At 38.5% G+C, this 21,102-nt stretch overlaps 7 protein-coding genes across 10 annotated transcripts; 3 read left to right on the top strand and 4 right to left on the bottom strand.

Moving 5' to 3' along the window:
• Nucleotides 1-1,598: 1,598 nt before the first annotated feature.
• On the top strand, nucleotides 1,599-6,083 carry LOC121976671 (calmodulin-like). 2 transcript variants are annotated; one of them, XR_006110673.1, is made up of 5 exons: nucleotides 1,599-1,829; nucleotides 2,765-2,922; nucleotides 4,761-4,841; nucleotides 4,996-5,282; nucleotides 5,469-6,083. XR_006110673.1 is itself a non-coding variant. In XM_042528943.1 (4 exons), the coding sequence occupies exons 1-4, from the start codon at nucleotides 1,754-1,756 to the stop codon at nucleotides 5,128-5,130; spliced, it is 450 nt and encodes a 149-aa protein (XP_042384877.1). In that variant the 5' UTR covers nucleotides 1,599-1,753; the 3' UTR covers nucleotides 5,131-5,365. The 2 variants fall into 2 exon arrangements, 1 of the variants encoding a protein (XP_042384877.1); XM_042528943.1 differs by lacking the exon at nucleotides 5,469-6,083 and having other exon boundaries at nucleotides 4,996-5,365.
• LOC121976670 (zinc-finger homeodomain protein 11-like) lies at nucleotides 5,418-6,327 on the bottom strand. Its single transcript, XM_042528942.1, has one exon. It carries the CDS (start codon nucleotides 6,036-6,038, stop codon nucleotides 5,475-5,477), a length of 564 nt encoding a protein of 187 aa, XP_042384876.1. The 5' UTR covers nucleotides 6,039-6,327; the 3' UTR covers nucleotides 5,418-5,474.
• A 181-nt stretch (nucleotides 6,328-6,508) lies between these two features.
• On the bottom strand, nucleotides 6,509-6,957 carry LOC121976673. Its single transcript, XM_042528946.1, has one exon. The coding sequence runs from the start codon at nucleotides 6,880-6,882 to the stop codon at nucleotides 6,601-6,603; it is 282 nt and encodes a 93-aa protein (XP_042384880.1). The 5' UTR covers nucleotides 6,883-6,957; the 3' UTR covers nucleotides 6,509-6,600.
• Nucleotides 6,958-7,349: 392 nt separating this feature from the next.
• On the top strand, nucleotides 7,350-10,323 carry LOC121976669 (uncharacterized protein At2g37660, chloroplastic-like). 2 transcript variants are annotated; one of them, XM_042528941.1, is made up of 10 exons: nucleotides 7,350-7,606; nucleotides 7,796-7,879; nucleotides 7,957-8,015; nucleotides 8,319-8,414; nucleotides 8,497-8,577; nucleotides 8,816-8,878; nucleotides 8,961-9,134; nucleotides 9,247-9,342; nucleotides 9,428-9,596; nucleotides 9,725-10,323. In XM_042528941.1, exons 1-9 carry the CDS (start codon nucleotides 7,414-7,416, stop codon nucleotides 9,506-9,508), a joined length of 927 nt encoding a protein of 308 aa, XP_042384875.1. In that variant the 5' UTR covers nucleotides 7,350-7,413; the 3' UTR covers nucleotides 9,509-9,596; nucleotides 9,725-10,323. The 2 variants fall into 2 exon arrangements, with proteins under 2 accessions (XP_042384875.1, XP_042384874.1); XM_042528940.1 differs by having other exon boundaries at nucleotides 8,798-8,878.
• On the bottom strand, nucleotides 9,598-10,055 carry LOC121976672 (protein ELF4-LIKE 3-like). Its single transcript, XM_042528944.1, has one exon. It carries the CDS (start codon nucleotides 10,053-10,055, stop codon nucleotides 9,741-9,743), a length of 315 nt encoding a protein of 104 aa, XP_042384878.1. The 3' UTR covers nucleotides 9,598-9,740.
• A 778-nt stretch (nucleotides 10,324-11,101) lies between the features above and the next one.
• Nucleotides 11,102-12,050, bottom strand: LOC121978672 (transcription factor MYB1-like). Its single transcript, XM_042530980.1, has 3 exons — nucleotides 11,915-12,050; nucleotides 11,700-11,829; nucleotides 11,102-11,624 (listed from the first exon to the last, which is right to left on the bottom strand). Exons 1-3 carry the CDS (start codon nucleotides 12,048-12,050, stop codon nucleotides 11,102-11,104), a joined length of 789 nt encoding a protein of 262 aa, XP_042386914.1.
• A 952-nt stretch (nucleotides 12,051-13,002) lies between these two features.
• LOC121976668 (tubulin--tyrosine ligase-like protein 12) lies at nucleotides 13,003-20,415 on the top strand. Of its 2 annotated transcripts, none has more exons than XM_042528939.1 (15): nucleotides 13,003-13,337; nucleotides 13,415-13,675; nucleotides 13,859-13,983; nucleotides 14,293-14,506; nucleotides 14,744-14,812; nucleotides 14,885-15,141; nucleotides 16,914-17,021; nucleotides 17,554-17,695; nucleotides 17,756-17,921; nucleotides 18,482-18,639; nucleotides 18,820-19,143; nucleotides 19,246-19,320; nucleotides 19,492-19,561; nucleotides 19,641-19,798; nucleotides 20,122-20,415. In XM_042528939.1, exons 1-15 carry the CDS (start codon nucleotides 13,062-13,064, stop codon nucleotides 20,269-20,271), a joined length of 2,553 nt encoding a protein of 850 aa, XP_042384873.1. In that variant the 5' UTR covers nucleotides 13,003-13,061; the 3' UTR covers nucleotides 20,272-20,415. The 2 variants fall into 2 exon arrangements, with proteins under 2 accessions (XP_042384873.1, XP_042384872.1); XM_042528938.1 differs by having other exon boundaries at nucleotides 14,687-14,812.
• The last annotated feature ends 687 nt before the right edge of the window (nucleotides 20,416-21,102 follow it).

The raw sequence follows: 21,102 nt of genomic DNA, 5'->3' as shown, positions 1-21,102 counted from the left end.
TGAATTCCCGACCTGGGCATCTTGTCAGGGCATTAGCTGAGTAACAACCTTTAACTTTACAACGCCTTTTTTTAGGCGATACGTCTTCTCGACCTTTGACTGTCACGCGCCCTTGACTTCTGATTGCCACATCCCCTTAATTTTTTATTGTCACGTCCCCTTGACTTCTGACTACCACGCCCCCTTGATCATATCCTACCATTATGCACCGCATCAAAATATATATATATATATATATATATATATATAGTCTAGTGTATTTATAGGAATTTTTTTATTTAAATAGGATGCGTAACTCTGCTCATCATACGTGCTTTCTGATTTATTATAGTGACCAGTGAAAATTTTTTATGAAATCGGATCAGTCACCCAGGATTAGAGTTTATTATTATTAATTTCTATAGGTTACACTAGCTACTACTGATTGTTACAACATATAATAGTTAATACAATACTCTTGGAGCATTATAACAACCACTTAATAAATTTTATAATTATTTTAAAATAATTTTAACTAATTTAAAATAATTTTGATAAAATTTAAATAATTTTGATAAAATTTAAATAATTTTAATTAAGTTGGTAAAAAATATATAAATATAATAGTATTCGAGACTTACAATTTAGGAGTTAAGATTTATCTATAATTTTATAACAACTACTGGGTAGATTATACAATTGTTATGGTTATCTTAAAATAATTTTAACTGATTTTGATGAATTTTAATTTCTTTTCTATTTGGTAAAAACTATTGTGATATAATGGCATTCAAGTTTAAGATCTATCATTAAACAGTATAAAATTTAGAATTTTATTATAGCTATGTTAACCGCTTCTACGAATATTTTAAAGTAATTTTGATTAATTTAGATAAAATTTGAATAATTTTGACACATTATTATTAATAATAATAATAATAATAATAATAATAATAATAATAATAATAATAATAAGTAGGATTTTAAAAATATAAATAAAAGATGAGTATTTACTTATTGGCCGCATTGTGTGTGTTTCAATGGGGTTCATCTTAAAGCATCCATAATGTTAATTAATTATAACATTCATCATCTTATAAAAAGCATGGGTTAAACTATTACATATTAATTATAACAACATATTTTTTTAACCACATTTTTTTTAATATTACCATTCATTATTTATGATTCTTATCGTCAACTCAATTATTTTAAAATTAATATATATTAAATAAATATAATTAAAATATATTTTAAAATATTAAAATTATTATTATTATTTTTAATAATAATCTTATTTTTAAAAAATAATTTTACTATTTTTTTAAAATAATATTAATTTTTAAAATATATTTATTAAATAAAATAAATGTGGATAAAAAATACCACAACAAATTAAATTATTACCATTTAAAAAAAAATAATTATATTATTAAAAAAATACTCTCATATTTTATTATTTATCTCTTTTATTTAATTTTTAATTTAAAAATTTATAAATTTTTTAATAAATAAAAAAATAAACTAGTGAGGCTGGCCCACCCCACCCCACCCCACCCCACTTGAACGCGTTCAAATGAAGTAGAGTACCGTGGATGCTCTAAGGCGCGTGTAACGGGTCGGCAAGGAGTCTTTAGCAATCGTCAAGCAAGTCAAGCCCCTGGTTCCCCTCGCCCAATATAAAGCCAGCGGGAAGGGAGTGAGGAAGACGAAATCAAGGAGGCGGAAAGAAGAAGAGCGGAAAGTAGTGAATCGTCTGTCCTCATTGCGATCAATGGCGGAGCAGTTGACGGAGGAGCAGATCGCTTTTTTCAAGGAGGCATTCAGCCTCTTCGACAAGGACGGAAACGGTATCCTTTCTCCTCTCTCCCGCTTCTACCTTAAATGTAACCCTAGGCTGTCCGCAATGTGTCTTCTCGTGGCGTTTCTCTGTGAGTTGTAAGATATTGAGATCGGTGGATCATGGATCCCTGCTGTCTCTTTATCATGCGCGAACTCTCCAATCGAAAGGATGATGGGGCCTTTTTTGCGTCGATCTTTGATAGAAGGTGATCTTATGTTGGGCAATGTTAATGTTGGACATTCTTACGTTTTTCTTCTGATTCATCTGGATCATGGTTTCTCTCTTTCTATAAATTTCTTGAGCGAGGAAAAGTTTCGCACCTGATTCTGTGGATTCGTTTGCACAAAAAACTAAACATTCCTTTTTATCATCACTGTAAACAAGTTAGTTGCAAACGGAATTGATTGCTCACAATGCTTTTAGGCAAGAATCATTGCTGCCACACTTCTAATAAATATCTTTCCTTATCTGACATGGCGTACAAGAATATTTCATACAACTGGGTATGAGTTCTAAGACTGTTGAGATGCATATGACCTAGTAGATGAAATTGTAACATAGAATGTGTACACGTGTTCTATAGGTAATCTTGACTCTCATCTAGAGTTTTAATCATCAATACAATTTCCTATGTACTCTTAGAAGTACTTTGGTTTTTGTTTTATTGCATGTAAAGTAGTTTACAGTTTGGTTTTTGATACCTTGTCTTTTAAGCATATACATGTTTTTAATTTACTTTCTTTTAAGCATAACTTGCATATGAATGAAGAGTAAGGTTCCCTCAAATGCTTAAATCCATGTGCATCAGTTGGAAAGTTTGTCTGATATTTGTTATGTATTTGAGGTTATGTATGCCCAAGAAATAGTTTTTCAATGGTTACTTTCACATTGGTATTGGACTGGTGTCTGGAGATTAATATATGCATCTTTTCCTTTGTCTAGGCTGCATAACTACAAAAGAGTTAGGCACCATTATGAGATCCTTAGGCCAAAACCCAAGTGAAGCTGAATTGAGAGATATGATCAGTGAAGTTGATGCTGACCAAAATGGAACAATTGATTTTCTTGAGTTCTTGAATCTGATGACACGTAAAACCAAGGTCAGATTTCACTTTATGTGCTTTTGTTTTTTGCTTCATAGCGTCTCTTTGATGAAATTAAAACATGACGGTTGCTGGTCTTTTTGTGTCCACAGGTAGGTTTTTCTTATATGTACATTCTCCTATGATATTATTTTATAATTTAAGTCTGAAAATTGTTTTCTAGCAAAAAACCAATGAAAACAGCTAGTGACTTGAGATCTGTCATAGTTGTCAAGTATTGCAGAGATTTTGATCTTTGATAGATTGACATTGGGTCATTGTTTTGTGGCACTGCATAAACACGGAAGAATCACTGATGGCCAGAATCAGGTTACATCCACAGAAAGGATCAGGTAGGTAAGGGGCTTAGATTTTCTATATATAGAACTGGAGGTGAGGTTGGACGGCAGCAGCAAGGGTAAAAGAGGAGTTGCACAATTAGTTACCAAGTAGTTCATTCCAAAAAAAATAGAGAATAATACACTCATGTGCAATTGTTACATTATAAAAATATATTAAATTTTATAATTTATATATACTTCTAATTTATATTTCTAGTGGTTATTAAATTATCTCAACATGCTTCTTGAATTAAGAGCATATAAAGGAGAAAGCCATTAATTTTTCTTGAAACTAAATCATTAATTCGATAATTTTTGTGGGGTCAATTGACTCCACTTCGTACCATGTTTGTCAGCACTGATAACTAATGTCCTAAACTGTATATTTTATAAACAACTATGTAGGGTTGCCAATGTGAATCTTATATGGTCATTAATATTGCCAACATTTAGGCACCTTTTTATTATTTTGAGTATCCTTTCTACACTTTCAAATCTAATTAATTAAGGTTGTGTAACTATGGTGCCCGTCAGTTGTCTTTAAATTTATTGGTTATCCAAGCTATGCTTTGAAGCATTATAACACTTCTAATTTCATCTCAACTGATGGGGCGGCCTGCCTCTAGTTTCATATTGAACAACAGCCAAACGGCAAAGTAGGTTCCCATCCTTTGTGCATCACTACTTTGAAAATGTATAAAGCTGTGACGGTCTCATACCCCATAGATCAGGTGAACTATGCAAAAGTTTCCTCATCTGTCATCATTTATTAATACACAGATCTATACAGGCATAGATCTATCTCATTGCTCATTTGTTACAAGGGCAGTCTAGAAAGACAAGAGGAGAGGTTTTGAGCCTACCACAGCTGTGAGAAGGTTGGAGGAAAATGGGCTTGCATTGGATGGAAGATAAACTTGCAACTGGAGTATGGGTTCGCATTGGATGTAACATAAACTTGCAACTGGAGTTTCACAGTGAAAAGAAAACTTCCAGCAGGGAATTGAAGGGAGGTGTGAATGGGGGTGGCCGGATGGGTTGGGAAGGAGTAGGAGACTCCAGTATAGAAATATATCTATTTATTTATGCAACATGGAATTAAAACTTAATGCATTTACATACTCTAAAATAGTTGTTTTACTCAGAAACTAAGGCACTCAATTTAGGTTACATTTTTCTATTTTATCTAACAATTTACTGATATGTTTTGTGCTACTGACGTCTCCCAAAGCCATGAACAAATTATCTGCAAGTAAGCACGCATTATCATGCATGGCACATTCAACTACTCATATGTCCATGCTTCTTCCAAGGAAACAGCCCCTATTCAATTTGTTATAGAATGATCCTTGTCCCTTGCTGAAAAGATGCAGTTGAATTTTATTTCATATGATATTAGAAGTTCAGGAGATTTAGTTGAATCCACAGTGTTCTGATAAATAGTTCGTAAGCCTTAATTATCATCTTTTAACCAAAATGATACATTCACTATATTTTGCTTTTGAATAAATGAAGGATGCTGATTCTGAGGAGGAGCTGATGGAGGCATTCAAAGTGTTTGACAAGGACTCAAACGGGTTCATTTCTGCTCAAGAGGTGCCATATATTCCCAAGATTTGAATGCATAACATCATTACTAGAGAACTCTGAGGCTGCTCATCGAATGACAATTACCTTAATCAGGCTCTTGTTGAATGTGGAAACAGTCTATATAATACTGCTTTCTGCTTTCCTTTTTCTGCATTTGCAGCTCCGCCATGTGATGGCAACCCTGGGCGAGAAATTTACGGACGAGGAGGTCGACGAAATGATACGAGAAGCAGACATCAACGGCGATGGACAAGTCGACTATCAGGAGTTTGTGCAGATGATGTTGGCCAAGTAATACTCGCATCAGTTTACCAAACTACCCCGGCTTGTTACAAACTGTTATGGGCCACAATCATGGCTAACCAGCCTTTTTTGGTCGAGTGCTTCACATGAACATTTTGGTCTTTATTTCGAGACACAAATGAGAGATCAATAAGTATCTGATCGGTAAGTGAGTTAGATTGACTTCTAGTCAAACATATTGCTTGCATATCAAATGTGGTGTGTGAATAAATTTGACTTTTGCAAAAGCATGACAATGAATAAGATAGGAACGCAGATGAAAGAGTTTTTCACGGAAGATTCAGATTTATTATTAAAATCATGTCCAAATCAAACCCATTCTGCATGCAGATCAGCTCAATCCAGATCCTTTGCCTCCTCCTCGTCCTCCATCGCCTCGTCCCCGATCTTGATCACCTCCTCCACTCCTCCGTTCATAGCCGCTCTGCCTCGGGCGGTGGCCTCTGATGACGCCACCAGCGCTGCCGCCGCCGGAGCAGAACTGGCGCTGCCCTTGTGGTTGTGCATCCACACCTTGAACGCCTGCCTGGTCACCCCGATCCCGCGGCAGAACCTCGAGACCTGATCCTCCTCCTCGCCTCCGGCCCTGGCACGGCCCCTCGGGATCTTCCACCCAAGCCTCTCCGCGCAGCGAGCCATGCGCTGCTTCTGCTCCTCCGAAAACCTCGCCCGCGGCCGCCGCCTCTCGCTCCGCCCAGGCAGGGTGCCGGCGACGCAGAAGTCCGTGCGGTGGAAGTTGCGGTGGCAGCCGCACGCGCCGCACTGCAGCTGGCGGTCTCCGGACGCCGGAATGAACCTGCAACAGCCGTCCACGGTGTAGCCGGCGCCGTGCCTCAGCGAGTGGTTCCTCATGCACTCTTTATACACCTCCCTCACGCCCTCATGACCCTCCATCACCATGGGTTCCAATGCTTCGCTATGCGTGTTCTTGGATTTATAGAGTAGAGGGAGCAATTTGAAATTACATCCGAGGGCATGCCATATTTAACCTATTTCCCATTCCTACAGGCGCCTCGGCGGTGTCAAAATAGTAAATTCGCGTATGCGGAATTCCTACTCCGGGTGGTTTCTTCTTCGGATATGGTTGCATTGATGGTCGTAATTCAAAGCTGACAAAACTTTGTTAGAATACTTTAATGATTATTCTCACTGAGTTTACGTTACAAAGAGAGGGCTTAATCTCCTAATACATCACTCCAAAAGGTTGTCGATATGCTCAAATGCCTTCGTTTTTGTTTTTTTAGGACAAATGTAGCATGCAGATGAGTACATTCCATAGGAGTCAGGAGATAAGCGAATTTAATTATTATATTATTTGAGCAAATCATTTAATTAAATACATATATTTAATTGAAATTTAATTATGGATATAAAAAAAATTTTAACGAGAATTTTTTTATACAAATAAATTTTTAACAACAAATCAAATACATATACGAAGAAAAAGTTTATTAATTTCTTATCAATATTTCTTCACGTCGTCGGACGACGACAGCGATTCCTCTCGTCGAGGAGGCCTCGGCGCCAACGGTGAGATCTCGCCGCCGGCAGGCATGTCGGAAAGCAAGGCCAGCCAGCGGCGGACGCTGACGGAGCGTGCCGGTCGGAAGCTGAGGCTTCTCCTCACCCTGTCGTCGGAGAAAATGGTGGAAGACTTGGAGAGGATGAGATAGACGAGAGCCTGAACCAGAGCGAACAGCGCCACTTTCGTCAGCACGTCAGAGTCGGAGAAGAAGCCGTCCATCACTCTAATTAAATGATTAAAATCGTCGAGACTAAATTAACAGAGAGATTATTGAGATACGAGAGCAGAGCGCAGAGAAGACGCCGCTCTAAATAGAGGAGGGTTTGCTGGCCTGGTGGTCAAACATTTGACTGTCACGTCAGCAGCAATTATCTAGATCTTGGAATGGGTCAGAGTCAAACGACGGCGGCGGCTGATGAAGGTTCGTAGCGCGAGCCAGCTGGCAGAAATTATAAACGTGCACGAAATCTGCGAGATTAAAGAAAAATTACAATCATTTATATTAAAAAATATATTTTAAAAAATATATATAATACTGAGTCAAATCATGCTAATTTCAGTCCGAACCGGTCTAAACTAGCGGGCCGTATCCCTTCGCAGCCCATAATATGCCAACTGGGCGGCCTAGCCCACTCCAACGGCCATGCCACGCGGGTCACCGATGGCAATCTCGTAAATATCTGATAACTCCCAACTCAATCTCTTGTAAACGGATCGGGGTTTGTGCTTCCTCTAACCTCAGAAGCTCCAATGGCGGTCGCTCATCGTCTCTGCTCGACGTCACCCGCACCTCGTCTCCTCCTTGATCTCTCATCATCTCAATCGTTTTATTCCCGTACGCCCTCCTTCCAGAGGAAAACGCCTCGGCCGGCTCCGCTGGCGTGCCGCTGCTCCAAGAAGAAAGAAGCCAACTTCGCCGATCAGCTCCTCGACTACATAGAAGGTAAGTATTGTAATGCAATTTCATCTGGACGTAGTTTTTTTTTTCTTGTTGAGAAAGAAGTTTGTATCTCGTGTAGGATTGTCTCTTTTCTCTCTCGATCGCGGAATAAAACTTTTCTGACAAATCGTCTGAGATTCATTAGTTTATATGTGCACCTTTGATCTGAGAAGATTAACCTTATTTTTCCAGGCGGGCCTAAGTTGAGGAAGTGGTATGGAGCGCCTGATTTGCTTCCTAAGGATGGTGATCTGGAGGATGATGATGAATCTTCAGGTAGAATGAAATTTATGCATGCTAGAACTTGTATCTTTGTGGTCCATATCAATAACTTTTACCTTGATGGATACTAGAGATCGAAGAAACACGCGATGCTGTGCTGGTCACTGATGGTGAAAGCGAAATTGGTCAAGTGAGACCTTTCTGACCTAAACAGGAGAGATTATCTCTTCATTAATGTATAATGTTCCTTTTGTTTTGGAAGTAACTAGTTCACACTATATTTCAATGCTAAAAGTTTGCTAGTTCTTTCATTTATCAATATCCAATATCAGTCAAATTTGCCTCTTCTTTTTCTTCTTTGATAGCAAACAGACAATTAGTCTTTTTTTCTTCCAAATTATTTCGACGATTTGATTTCTCACCAATCGAGGCATAGCCAATATGATAGTTTCTTTCAGTTTACTAATTCTCCTGTGATTTACACTTACACCAGATGGTAATCCTTTCATTGATTCTTAAGCGCCTCCGGATAAAAGCAATAGTTAAGGATAAACGAGCTGCTGCTGATGCCTTTGGAACTTATGTTGAGGTAAACATCTGCACAATGATGATAGCACTGATCATATTTCTCTAAAGTATAGTGGATTCTTTGGATCCTTTGCTTTATGTAGTCATTGGTTGGAGATCTGAATGACAAGACCTTTCTCACAAAGACTCTCAGAGGTGTTCGTTCGATCATTTGTGCATCAGATGTATGTATTTTGAATTCTGATGTATTTTGATTCTGTCTATCTTCCAGATGTCTAGAATATATATACTTGTTTAGGTTTACTAAGAGGCATATGCACCATTCTCCTGGATCTTTGATATCACTCATTTTCGATGCTGACTTTTGTTTTTGCCATAGAAATGAGTCTTAAAGGTATATGATTCTTGCATAGCTGATGTTGCTTGCATAATCTATCTTGCTAGACTCTCTTTATCTTGCAGGATGGCTTTTTCTCGGACATAGCTCGAACAAAAGGTGTAAACCACATTGTTCTTCTATCTCAGGTCCTCAAGTTTTTCATCGAGCAAATTCTCATGTTTTCTCTCTCGTCATGGTCTTCAAGCATGAGTTTTGATCAGATTGCAGTTGGCGTATTATAAAGGAAGTGGCGGATTTCAAGCGATTATGAATAGCAAAGCCAGAGAGCTGGCGGATAGAGATGAAAAGGCTGTGATAACGGCTGGTGTTCCATACACAATAATAAGAACTGGCTTGCTGCAGAGTGCTCCTAGTGGCGATCAAAGTTTCAGCTTCAGCAAGGTACTTAACAGTAATTTGAATTAGCAACAAGGGCATTCATATCTGATAATGTAGGCATTTTTTGATGCAATCTATTCAATCCTTCTCACAAGCATGTCGTCACCAAATGTAGGGTGATGCAGCAAAGGGAAGTCTGAGTAAAGAGGATGCAGCAGTTATTTGTGTGGAGGCACTTGAGTCGCCACCAGAGGAAGGCCTAATATTTGAAGTAACCTAAATTTGAAGATGCATTTAACCTAAACTACATCATGTGTTTCTGCAACACACACTAATAGGGAGTGATATCTGTGCAGGTGGTAAATGGGCCAGAAAGGGTTACAGACTGGAAGGTGAAATTTGCTGCCCTTATTGAAGGCACTGTAGTATCACAATGACGCCCGCTTCTTATTGATGGTTTGGTTAGAATGAAATTTGAGATATAGATGGCATTTAGAAGACGAACAACGTGATGATCACAACAATGTGAGAAATAATCACCTTTTATTTTGATCTGCAAGCTGATCATCTGCAAAGCTTATACACTGTTCTGTATGCTAACAAGTGTAAGCTGTCTCATTCTCTTCCTCCCTCCTTGATATCTCTCTATCTAGGTAATTGAATGATTCTTTACGCCGGTCTGTTCCTCTTGTGGCCGCGCTTTGCATCAGAGTCTGCGTCCTTGGAGTCGGTGAATGAGACGGAGAGGTTGCCGTAGAGATCGACGATGCGGCGGATGTTGTCGTTGAGCTCTCGGATGAGGCCGACGTTGCGGCTGAGGTTGTCGGGGATTCTGGACTCGTGGTTCTGGTTGATCTCGTTGATCAGGAGCCTGTTCTGGTCCAGAATGCTCTGCACCTGGAGGAAGTTCCTTTGCAAGGGATCCAAGAGTTTGCCCTCGATTTGACTTCCATTGCCGATGACCAAGGTATCCATCTCCAACATCCCCTCCTTCTCTTTGTCGCCAGAAGCCCTGCAAAGTGAGAAGACTTTAAATCAAATTCAAAAGGCATATTGGAAACTTCTTAGGGTTTACTAGGGGAGGAGAAATAGTTGTCATGGCAGCTTCATTTCAGAAAGGCAACAAAGGCAACGCAAGCGAGGAGATCATATGACACACATGATGCTCGCCGCGGCGTTCTCGAACTCTCATTTAACAAATTCTTCTTTCGAACAATCACGACGATAATCGAAGAAGGAAAATCGAAAGAAAGGAAAAAAAATAGCCATCAGAGCGCACGAACAGAGGAGAAAATAAAACCAGGGAACCAAATCGTACCGAATTCACCATGGCTCAAAAGAAAGCTCGGTAAGATAGATCTGATGCAACCAAAACGCATGAAAAAAGAGATCTTAAATGGGGGATCTTTTTCGTGGCAGATTGGTGTCATGATACATACCTCAGAGATGCGAAGGGAAGCGGCGAGAGGAAGGAGACGATGAAAGAGCGAAAACCTCGATGATATCGGCGATTTAGTCGAATCTGGAAAGGAATGCAAATGTGAGAGAGAGGCGCAGAAAATCACGAAAAGATTTGCTGTGGAGGAAAGCAGTGGCGTGGCCCTGTCCCCTCGTGTTTTGCGTATGTGACTCCTCTCCTGAAGGGATCAGATTTGTCCATTTAAATCTTAAAAACTCATTATAAATATAGGTTTATTTATTTTATATATTAATGATAATTTAGTTTAATGGTAAATGAGTTTATTAAATACTTTATGAGTTTATTAATAATAAACTAGTTTTTAAAATTTTATTTTTGATGAGTTATTGGAAACTCCTTTTATTTATTCTTACTCGATATATGCTCCTCACTTAAATCTTGCACATTATTACCAAACAAACTAACTAAAAGATAAAATCTGCCTGAAGCAAATTCGCACTCAATTTCTGTGTGAAAGCCCCATGTACGGTCGAATCCGAGATCTTTCCGGCCAAATTTGCGACTGCACAGAGAACTTTCACACAGAACTGCATAGGAGGAGTTTTGTTATCTACGACACTAAGCAGAAGCTGGGAAGATCATCATTTTCCTCCCAAGTGCCGTTTGTTGCTCCTTCACTAGCCATCATGTCTTCAAGATCCTGACAGTTCTTGATGCCGTCACCTCTCTGCGATCCGTATCCAAACTCTTCGATCTCAATGCCGACGATGTTTGGCTCTTCCCAAGCACCTGAATCCAAAGGCCATGACACTGCAAGCATGTCCATGGCAGAACCAGAGTAGCCTTCTGGGACGGCCAACAATGGCAGCATCAGAGGAGCATCCAGACCACAAAAGGCTCGAGCCGTGTTGGAGTCAGCATCAGTCGGCAGAGATGCAACAGTGGCCTTTCCTTGTAGTATTGACTTGGTCGCTGTGCCGCTAGAATTTGATTCGGTTCCAGTTGAAATTGTGCGATACAGCTTGTTGAATTGAGGCAGTTCACCTTGTAGCTTCTTCACCAAGGTCGTGTTCCAGTAGTTCTTGATCTCGTTGTCGGTTCGCCCGGGCAATCGCCTTGCAATCAGAGACCACCTGTGGCCAGCCCCAATCCGAAAACAAAAGGGAATCACTATACAAATGCTTGTTGAACATCAATATGAAAATGACCTGTTTCCAAGTAGCTTGTGGAGTCTGATGATCAAGGCCTCCTCGTCGTCGGAGATGTTCCCCCTCTTGATGTCCGGCCGCAGGTAGTTGAGCCATCGGAGTCTGCAGCTCTTCCCGGAACGCTTAAGCCCTACGTGCATTCTCCAAATCCAACACTTTCTCTTGAGAAATGTATAGACAACACTTTTCAGAATATGGAACTGAACTGAACTGACCGGCTCGTTTGGGGAGAGACTCCCATTTGCCCACCCCGTAAGTCGATATGTAGGAAACAAGCACCTTGTCTTCTTGAGGAGTCCATGCTCCTCTATTGATCATCCCCTCATTCGAAGAGCTAGGCTTCCTCCCCATTTCCTTTGCCAACTCTCTCTTGTATCTTAATTCACTACTGTGACTCTCCGAGGAATCCCAAGGGCCTTTTATAGTTCAAAGTCCATGGTTTAGCATGCTATTTGAAAGGTAGTTTTAGCAAGAAAAAGTGAAGTGGAAGGCCATGAAGGAGCTCACGTAGGTGCTGCTCCATGTTTTAGAAGAGGACAAAAGAACAGCTCTGGTGACCATTGGCCTCTCTCGTGCCCTTAAATTGTGGGACATGTTCAGAGGCACCTGCAAATCACCCACAACGAGTGCTTCTCAAGTTTGTCGTCGTTTCATGGAAAGCTTCAAAGCTATGGCATTGAATGGTGAGGGCCATATTGAAGGCAGATGCAGAGACACTGATTGATATGAGACAGCTGAATTCCTCCATCACATATAGAGAACAAATTAGCCTGGCTCAATTAAGTGTTTGCATGGATATGTTCGAGTAAAAATAAAAATGATATAGAAAGGTTTAGCTGAATTATTTGGTCTGACTTTCTTATGTCAACTGTGCTATTTCGAGTTCAGTAACACTTGCTGCAGTTAATGCACGCGCGTGTTGGGAGCAGGCAGATCCATGTGTTTGTTTTAGTGAGAACTATGCCATTTATGATGTATCTTATGTATATGATGAATAAGAAATTATTATAATTTTAAGATTGAAGTGTCAAATCTTGATCGAATGCTCCTTAAAATTCAAAACTATGCATTTAAATCTATTACATCTTAATTAGTTCTACTTTTTTTTCACTATGCTTTCATATATTTTACTTATAAAAAAATTAGGTGTAATTTTAAGAAAAGTAGTTAAAATTTGGAGTGCATGAAATCACAGACCATGCTCCAATCTTACGTCTCCTATCCGCAGCCATACGATCTCAAGTATCGACCCAGATTAGAGGATCTCAGCCGTCGGATTTCGTAGTTTTCTCTATTGAGTCCTCAGGCGCGGATTTGTTGAAGCTCGTGGAAACCAAAAACCCTCGTCACTGCCTCGCCGCCATGTCCGCTCCGGCCGTGATACGGGACTTCGACGACTTCGTCAAGGTCCATGAGATACTGCTCGCCGCCTCCGGCGTTCCTCCTACGCTATACCGCCAGCTCTTCCGTAAGCTTTCCGCCGATACTTTCGACGGCGGCGAGTTCTTCACCATCGAGCCCTGCGAGGGCGGTCGCCAGCGTCGCCTTTTGCTCTCCGTAGAGTCTCTGTTGAGAGATTCCGACGTTTTTCTCATCGACCATGCTTGGTCGTTCCGCCTTCCGGATGCCCTTCAACAGGTGAGAACTCCGCGGTTTTTTTTCTGATTTCGTGATTGATTTGTTGAAGAAATATTAGTTTTTGAGTGGGATTACAGCTGAAGGAGGTTCCGGGATTGGCTGAGAGAATGTCTGCCTTGATGTGTGTCGATCTCGATATGAAAACCAACGATGAGGTTTCGGAGCTAGAAATCAGTGAGGAGGCGATCGGTAAAAGCCAGGATAGAGTGTTGGAAGTACTGAAAAAGGAGGTAGACAAAGCAAAAGAAAGTGGACGTGATGCAACTTGGTTGGAGCTCGATGAGCTTGAGATTGACGATGAGATGTTAAAATCCCTAGATTTGTCTGCTAAGTTTCCGGTTGGTAGCATCTTTACTTAAGCTGCAACTTTGAGTGCTTATTGTTATATGTTATGGGTGAAGTACATATGATTGTTGTAAAAGTCTACACTATGCTTGTTGGGATACCTTATTTTCCTTTTCAATGCAGCATTTTTTTTTCATGAATTAATTGCTGCTTGCTTTTGCCCCCCATTGCACCAGAACTTGGTTGCTCTCAACCTCTGGAGTAATAAATTACAGGATTCAGAAAATGTTATTCAGGAAGTAACAAAATGCAGAAATTTAAAAGCAATCTGGTTAAACGACAACCCTGTCGTTCGCAATTGGTACATATTCTACAACTTGAATTTTTTCCTTCATTTTTCAGAGCACTTAGCTGAGATTGTCTTATTCAACTTTTGTGTGTAACTCATGGATTCTTACCCTATGTAATTCTGGTTAAATTGTACACAATCTGATTTGCTTCCCTTTTATAATGTTAGTACCTTTCTTCTCTATGCAATCAATATTTGTAAACTGTTAAAAAATACTGAACTCTAGAGAATGGCATGCCTTCGTAGTTTTAGGGATTTATAGGATGTTTTGTCTATTCAGAATATTTTACAAGTGATTGACTGGTACATTTGCATATTCAGTGGTGACACAATTGCTAAAGCAGTTCTTGCTGGTATCCCTGGTCTGGAAATTTATAACTCATGCTTCACTAGCAATTTCGGAGAATGGGCATTGGGATTTTGTGGAGATATTGGTGGAGCAGACAATACAGGATGCTTTTGTAGCGATAGTGGTTCATTGGTGAAAGTCACCAACCTTGATCTTTCTAATCGATGTATCAGGGACCTGCCAAAGGTTAGTTATTGATGGCGTGACTCATTTGTTTCAATTATGCATGTCACAGATGATGGTTTCAAGAAAATGTCACGTGTTTTACGCTTTGATTGATACATTAGTCCACAGAAACCTTATTTTTCAGTTCTTTTATGTTCTTCATGCGTAGATGTTTCGTTCTCTTTGAATTGTTTCTCTCAGGCTTTTTCTCCTGTTGTGATGCCATCTCTTTCACATTTGAATATCCGTGGCAATCAGCTAGACCAAGTTTCCATTGATGTTCTTTTACACCTATTAAGGGATTTCAATTCTTTGCAAAGTTTGGAGGTAAGCGTAATCTAGTTTCTTTTTTGTGCTAATATGCGTACTTTGATATACTCTTTCAATTTACTATTGCAGGTTGATATTCCTGGTCCTCTTGGAAACAGCGCTGTACAAATTTTGGAATATCTTCCTAATTTATCTTTTCTAAATGGTGTTAGCAGATCAGATATAACTGAAAGTGGTAAACATGTTATAGACTCTTCCCTTCAACCACGCTTACCAGAATGGGGACCTACAGAATCTCTTGTCGATAGGGTTCTTAATGCAATGTGGTTATATTTGATGACGTACAGACTCGCAGATGAAGAAAAGATTGATGAAACACCTATCTGGTATGTGTTATGTTTTAGTGTTTTTTTCAAGTGCATATTCATATTATGTAAGTGCACTGATCTAATACCCCAACCGTCAACATAGTCAATCTTCAGAAAATCAACATCGCTTGGATCATACACACACTGATGAGAGGACTGAGTTTGGCCTTATATTTGACTCGTTATTTAATTATCATGTTAAAGCTTTTATTTTCTTTTTGCTATAAGAGATATTTTCAAGAATGGATTATTCAATTTTTATACTCTATTTCCTCACTGATTTCCTTCCATGCTATATCTTTACTATTTTAATCTACCAGATATAGATGCACTGTAACTTGTATGACTACTATTTGCCATCATGCTTGATCCTGTACTGTGGATGCATATTTCCTGTTTGTTTTATGCTGTTATATAATTGCTGTAATATCATGCTTATGCTTTTAACTATGCTATCTAAGGAGCATTTCAGTCAAGTCTCGCTAAGACTTTTTTGGCATGTAAAATGGTGTTCTTTCACAAAAAGTGCTAGCAGTCATCTACAATATGCCTATCTTCAATATTTATTTATTTATTTATTTCAAAACATCCAGCCAATGAATTACCATCTACCTTTCTTTATTTCCTCTTTCCTTGTCTATTGCCCTCACTTCCTCCAAGGTTTTCAATCCAGGAATGTTATTCAGATCAGCTTTAAATTCAGGATTTGAATTAAATTGTGCTGGAAGAATGGAACTTGTGCCAACTGAATCAGCATTCTTAGAAAAACCTAAACTAAGTCTACCACAAGAGCACAAACCAAGGGGAAAAATAGATGACCTGAGAATAATATTCTGATTCTTCAATGCCCCTTTATGCTCACTTATCGTCTCATTGGTTGCTGGCCATTCTTTCTACCAATCAATTATGTTTTCAGAATTATAGGGATTGGGCTTCATTCCTTCATCAAGTCTCGAATTGGGTGTTAATGCCAGCTTTTAGCTGATCAAATTGTTGTTAATAACTATCTGTGAAAGTTAGGGATGTAAACGAGCCGAACCGAGCCGAACAGTATTAGACTCGAGCTCGGCTCGTTTAAGTTATATTCGGGCTCGAGCTCGGCTCGAGCTCGAATCGAGCTTTTATGCTCGAGATCGGCTCGTTTTAGAATTATCAAGCTCGCGAACAGTTCGAGCTCAGCTCGTTATTAGCTCGATTATCAAAGTTAACGAGCCTAACTCGTTAAGCGAGCTCGGGCTCGTTTTCGGGCTCGTTTAGAGCTCATTTTTGGCTCGTTTTAGAGCTCATTTTTTGGCTCATTTTAAAGCTCATTTTAAGGCTTGTTTTAGAGCTCATTTTTTTGGCTCGATTTAAGGCTCGTTTTTTTGGCTCGCGAACCTATAAACGAACATGTTCGCGAGCTCACGAGCCGAATATCCTTGAGCTCGAGCTCGGCTCGATAAAACTGTCGAGCTCGAAATCGAGCTCGAGCTCGAGCTCGGCTCGATAAGATAAACGAACGAACTCGAACGAGCTTTTTACCGAATCGAGCTCCGAATAGCTCGCGACCCGTTTGGTTCATTTACATCCCTAGTGAAAGTTTTAGTATGTTGCTTCTTCCTCTTGTCTAGAAACATAAAGCAACTGTCACTTGTGCCCTTTTGTAAGATTATGTGCATGCCCTGTATCTAAGATGCTTCAAAGATGAAAGTCGTCTTGTGCTCTTTCTTCAGAAAAAGGGGCATTTATTTGTTTGCACTACTAATAGAAAATTCTGAATTGGTAGGTGTTAATCATCATTTTATTTATAGGTATGTCATGGATGAGTTGGGTTCTGCTTTACGACACAGTGATAATCCAAATTTCAGAGTGGCACCTTTTCTGTTCGTGCCCAATGGGAAACTTGCATCAGCTATAAGGTAATTCATTTCAAACATTTATCTGCTACATTATGTTACTTCAAAGATTTGAACGCACTTATTTCCCATATTTTTTTAATTTTGATTTGAATTTAGTAGCATCACTTAGGATGTCCTATATGATGTTTTATTTCTTCCTCTTGACATTTTTTGTTTTATTCCAAGAGTTGTAGATTGCATAGTCATTGTGTCCTTATTTTGATTCAACAATTGTTTATTTATCACTGTTTCCTTCATAGGCCAGAAAGACTGTCTAAGAAGATTTTCTTGCCAACTATTGCAAACGAATTGAAGTCATATATTCTCAAGTAGCCAATTAGTAATATCGTGGAAGTTATACCTTAGCTATGAAAGAAGAAGCACAGATGGAAAACCTCTCTGATATCCTCACACAATAATTTATAGCAATAAAATTTCTCCAGTCTTGAAAATTGAAATTACTTTTAGAAAATCTGGAAACATTTGAATTGCTACTTGTGTTTTGGGCATTAGCAAAACTTCTTGAAAACCTGCTAACAATGAATTCTTTCAGCTTTTCACTGCTGTGGCCAACCCAGGACGTGCATTATGGGGAAGAATGCACCCGAGATTTCTTGTTTGGTGTTGGGGAGAACAAACAACGCTCTGCAAGGCTCACAGCTTGGTTTCATACACCAGAAAATTATTTTATTCAGGTACTAGGTTTTCTTTGCTATTGGGAAGATGATTCACGCTCTAATAAACTTACTCCACAGGAATTCAAAAAATACCAACAGCAGTTTGCATTAAGAAATCTTTGTGCCTCTACTGAGGAGTCCCCTGCAACCACACGTGTGCTTCAACATAATGAGCGTGCACTCCGTGTTTATACTGACAACCCACAAGTAGATGAATTCTTAACACATCCTGAATTCATTCTCAGTAAGTGTTTGTGCATGCTGGTTTGTCCATACTTTTACATTAAAAAATTATCCTTACAGAACCACCAGACTATTCTCCTAAAAATATCATTTCAAGAAGCTAAAAGTTTATAAAGCAACTTGTCTTATCCCTAAATTGCAAATCTTACTTTATTGCTATGTCAAGCACACTCAAGAAGGTATTTTACTTGCATATATCCCAACTTTGGCAGGGATAAATCTGATACTACAAGCTTCTCCTCCATTCCAACTTTTTAACACTAGAAAAGCATTTACTTCTATAACACTCACATATTCCTATCTTGTTCCTTGCTTTTTTTTTAACGAGATTTGGTTCCATGTTCAAATTCTTCTGGTAAAATGTAATTGACAGTGATCTCATATTTTCAAGACTCATTTCCTAACTGATACCTAAACCCTTTTAAAAAGCATATTTTTCTACCAACTTGTTAGCTCAAGTAGTTATGCAGTTGGATGTAATCCCCATATTAAGGGGATCAATTCCTCATGTAGACCTAAAAAATACTTCTTTTGTTGGCTCATAGTTTGTTTCATCATCAGCCACTGATGCGAAGGAGGCTGATATTATCTGGACTAGCATGCAAGTGGATTCAGAAGTGAAGAAAGCTCTTGAATTAACAGACCATCAGTATACAAATCAATTCCCTTACGAGGCTTGCCTTGTCATGAAACACCATTTGGCAGAGACAATTTTAAAGGTATGCAAAGCCATGGTCACTTTTATGGTCTTGCCATAATGATATATTTATTTTAAATTGTGATTCCGTGTATAATAGCATAATATGTATAGTGTTAAACCAAGCAAATCTATTGATAGTTTGATTATTTCTTTTTTGTTTTTGCATTTTTGTTCACAGTTGTCATCCATCTATTTGCAGGCACAGGGCAGACCTGAATGGCTTCAACCTACTTATAATTTAGAAACACATTTGTCCCAACTCATTGGGGATTATATCATCCGGAAACAAGAGGGACTTAACAATTTATGGATTTTGAAACCATGGAACATGGCAAGAACAATTGACACAACGGTTACTGGTGATCTATCAGCAATTATCAGGCTCAAGGAGACTGGACCTAAGATATGCCAAAAGTATATTGAGCACCCTGCACTATTCAAAGGGAGGAAGTTTGATCTGCGATACGTTGTATTGGTTCGCAGTATGAATCCTGTAGAGATATTTCTTTTTGATGTGTTCTGGGTATACTACAACATTTCCTCAGCCATATCTAATTTTTTTTCTTGATATCTCCAAGTTCTCGAAAAGTCAACGCTGACAGTTAAAATTGATTGATTCTTTCAGGTTAGATTAGCAAACAATCCATACACTCTTGAGAGAAGTAGCCTCTTTGAGTACGAGACTCACTTCACCGTGATGGTAAATTTACTCTCATTGCTTTAGCAGTATCAAAGAAAATGAACCACTAATTTGTGTTTACCTATTTCAATATTTGATTTCATGAAACTTGTTCTTGAGAATGCTCTCTTTGTCGTGTTTGTTTCTGAATGTTTTGAGAACACAGTAACATTCAGTATTGTATGTTTTTAGAACTACTGTGGGCGATTGAATCACATGAATACTCCAGACTTTGCAAGGGAGTTTGAAGAAGAGCACCAAGGTACGTTTGCCATTTTGTTCAGATAATATCCATTACCAGGCATGTTGATGTCTCGTAATCTAGAAGAAATCGTTTTCAGTTAACTGGCTGGAGATCCATCAAAAAATTCGAGAAATGATAAGATCTGTATTCGACTCTGCCGCAGCTGTGCATCCTGAAATGCATAGTGCTCAATCGAGAGCCATTTATGGTTTGGATGTCATGCTCGACCAATCCTTTAAGCCAAAGCTCCTGGAGGTACCTCTCTCTTCTTTTCTTTAAGCCAAAGCTCCTGGAGGTACCTCTCTCTTCTTTTCTGATTTTATAAGTGGGGCAAACACATCCATTCTCTCCTATCCATTTGAGGTTTGATTCAATTTGTCTCATAACGTAATCGCGCCTATTGTTTTTACTTGCACTATCCAACACATTCCTCAAGTTTGGTTTAATTTTGATCGTTTATTTACCCGCATAAGTAAGCTTCGCAAAAATCTTATCGGAATCTTATAGTTTTCCCAAAAATGTAGGCCATGCACACAAGATTCCTGTTTTAACTCACTGATCTTCTCTTTGAAATGAAGGTGACATACTGCCCGGACTGTAACAGAGCTTGCAAGTATGACACAGAAGTTATTGTTGGAAGCAAGGGAGTGGTCAAAGGACGTGACTTCTTCAACACAGTTTTTGGTTGCCTTTTCCTCGGCGAGACTGCACATGTAACACCGCTCTGAATGATCGTTGAAGTCGAAGTTGAGAGTTTTTCTTATATTTTTCTTGAAGTATCAAAATTGTCGACGTGATTTGAAACTCGGTACAAATTTGTCTATTGAACTTTTTTTTAATTCAATCTTTAGTTTCTATGGAGCTTTCTATCATTATTTGGTTATGGGAATTAAGGGCGAGCAATTAAATGTTGTATTATAAACGAAATAGATGTTATTCAAATTAATCTAGACCGAAGCAAATAAATTTAAATTTAAAAATAAATAAATTTCCAAGTAAATCAAACATTTAACATTGTTTTTTTCTTATTCAAATATTTTTTCATAATATATATACATATATATTCAATTTAGATAAAGATGGAGTGTTTATATATTATCTACAACGCGAAAAACTTATATTTTTATTATGAATCAAATATTCTGTGTTTTACATTTTTTTAAAAAAACAAAAATTACTTTGAAACAGGTAGTACAATGCACGGCTTGATACGAAGATTCAAAAAATCATCAAAATGATTTGCGATATTGTAAGGAAAACTCTTCAGAAAAGGATTATTGATTCCATTTTCTTTGTCCACATGAAAATTTTCTTTTTATTCATAAAACAGAAATACTCTTGCTTGCGAAATATAATCATATCCACCATACAACTCCAGAAACTCGAATGAACATACAAGAGCATTTAACCCTTAATAAAACAAACGTGAATCCAAACAAGATGATAGTCTTTCATTTGAAAATTTAGGTTTAAATAACATGATCGAATGAGGCTAGATTTGAATAGGTTCAAAACTCTTATTAGTTTTATTTTTGCAATCAATTATACATGAAATCCAA

This window comes from Zingiber officinale, chromosome 4B (assembly GCF_018446385.1).
Source record: "Zingiber officinale cultivar Zhangliang chromosome 4B, Zo_v1.1, whole genome shotgun sequence".
NCBI lineage: Eukaryota > Viridiplantae > Streptophyta > Magnoliopsida > Zingiberales > Zingiberaceae > Zingiber > Zingiber officinale.
This window is presented reverse-complemented; position numbering and strand designations above follow the sequence as displayed.

Excerpts from the sequence above, each read along its gene's own strand:
- LOC121976671 (XM_042528943.1), top strand. The coding sequence starts at position 1,754 with ATGGCGGAGCAGTTGACGGAGGAGCAGATCGCTTTTTTCAAGGAGGCA. Across the intron at positions 1,830-2,764 it reads CTTCGACAAGGACGGAAACG|GCTGCATAACTACAAAAGAG; the intron begins GTATCCTTTCTC and ends TCCTTTGTCTAG. Across the intron at positions 2,923-4,760 it reads TGATGACACGTAAAACCAAG|GATGCTGATTCTGAGGAGGA; the intron begins GTCAGATTTCAC and ends GAATAAATGAAG.
- LOC121976670 (XM_042528942.1), bottom strand. The coding sequence starts at position 6,038 with ATGGTGATGGAGGGTCATGAGGGCGTGAGGGAGGTGTATAAAGAGTGC.
- LOC121976673 (XM_042528946.1), bottom strand. The coding sequence starts at position 6,882 with ATGGACGGCTTCTTCTCCGACTCTGACGTGCTGACGAAAGTGGCGCTG.
- LOC121976669 (XM_042528940.1), top strand. The coding sequence starts at position 7,414 with ATGGCGGTCGCTCATCGTCTCTGCTCGACGTCACCCGCACCTCGTCTC. Across the intron at positions 7,607-7,795 it reads GCTCCTCGACTACATAGAAG|GCGGGCCTAAGTTGAGGAAG; the intron begins GTAAGTATTGTA and ends TTATTTTTCCAG. Across the intron at positions 8,578-8,797 it reads CGATCATTTGTGCATCAGAT|ACTCTCTTTATCTTGCAGGA; the intron begins GTATGTATTTTG and ends CTATCTTGCTAG.
- LOC121976672 (XM_042528944.1), bottom strand. The coding sequence starts at position 10,055 with ATGTTGGAGATGGATACCTTGGTCATCGGCAATGGAAGTCAAATCGAG.
- LOC121978672 (XM_042530980.1), bottom strand. The coding sequence starts at position 12,050 with ATGGGGAGGAAGCCTAGCTCTTCGAATGAGGGGATGATCAATAGAGGA. Across the intron at positions 11,830-11,914 it reads GTCTCTCCCCAAACGAGCCG|GGCTTAAGCGTTCCGGGAAG; the intron begins GTCAGTTCAGTT and ends GAATGCACGTAG. Across the intron at positions 11,625-11,699 it reads CACAAGCTACTTGGAAACAG|GTGGTCTCTGATTGCAAGGC; the intron begins GTCATTTTCATA and ends GGCTGGCCACAG.
- LOC121976668 (XM_042528938.1), top strand. The coding sequence starts at position 13,062 with ATGTCCGCTCCGGCCGTGATACGGGACTTCGACGACTTCGTCAAGGTC. Across the intron at positions 18,640-18,819 it reads TGGCAGAGACAATTTTAAAG|GCACAGGGCAGACCTGAATG; the intron begins GTATGCAAAGCC and ends ATCTATTTGCAG. Across the intron at positions 19,799-20,121 it reads TTAAGCCAAAGCTCCTGGAG|GTGACATACTGCCCGGACTG; the intron begins GTACCTCTCTCT and ends TTTGAAATGAAG.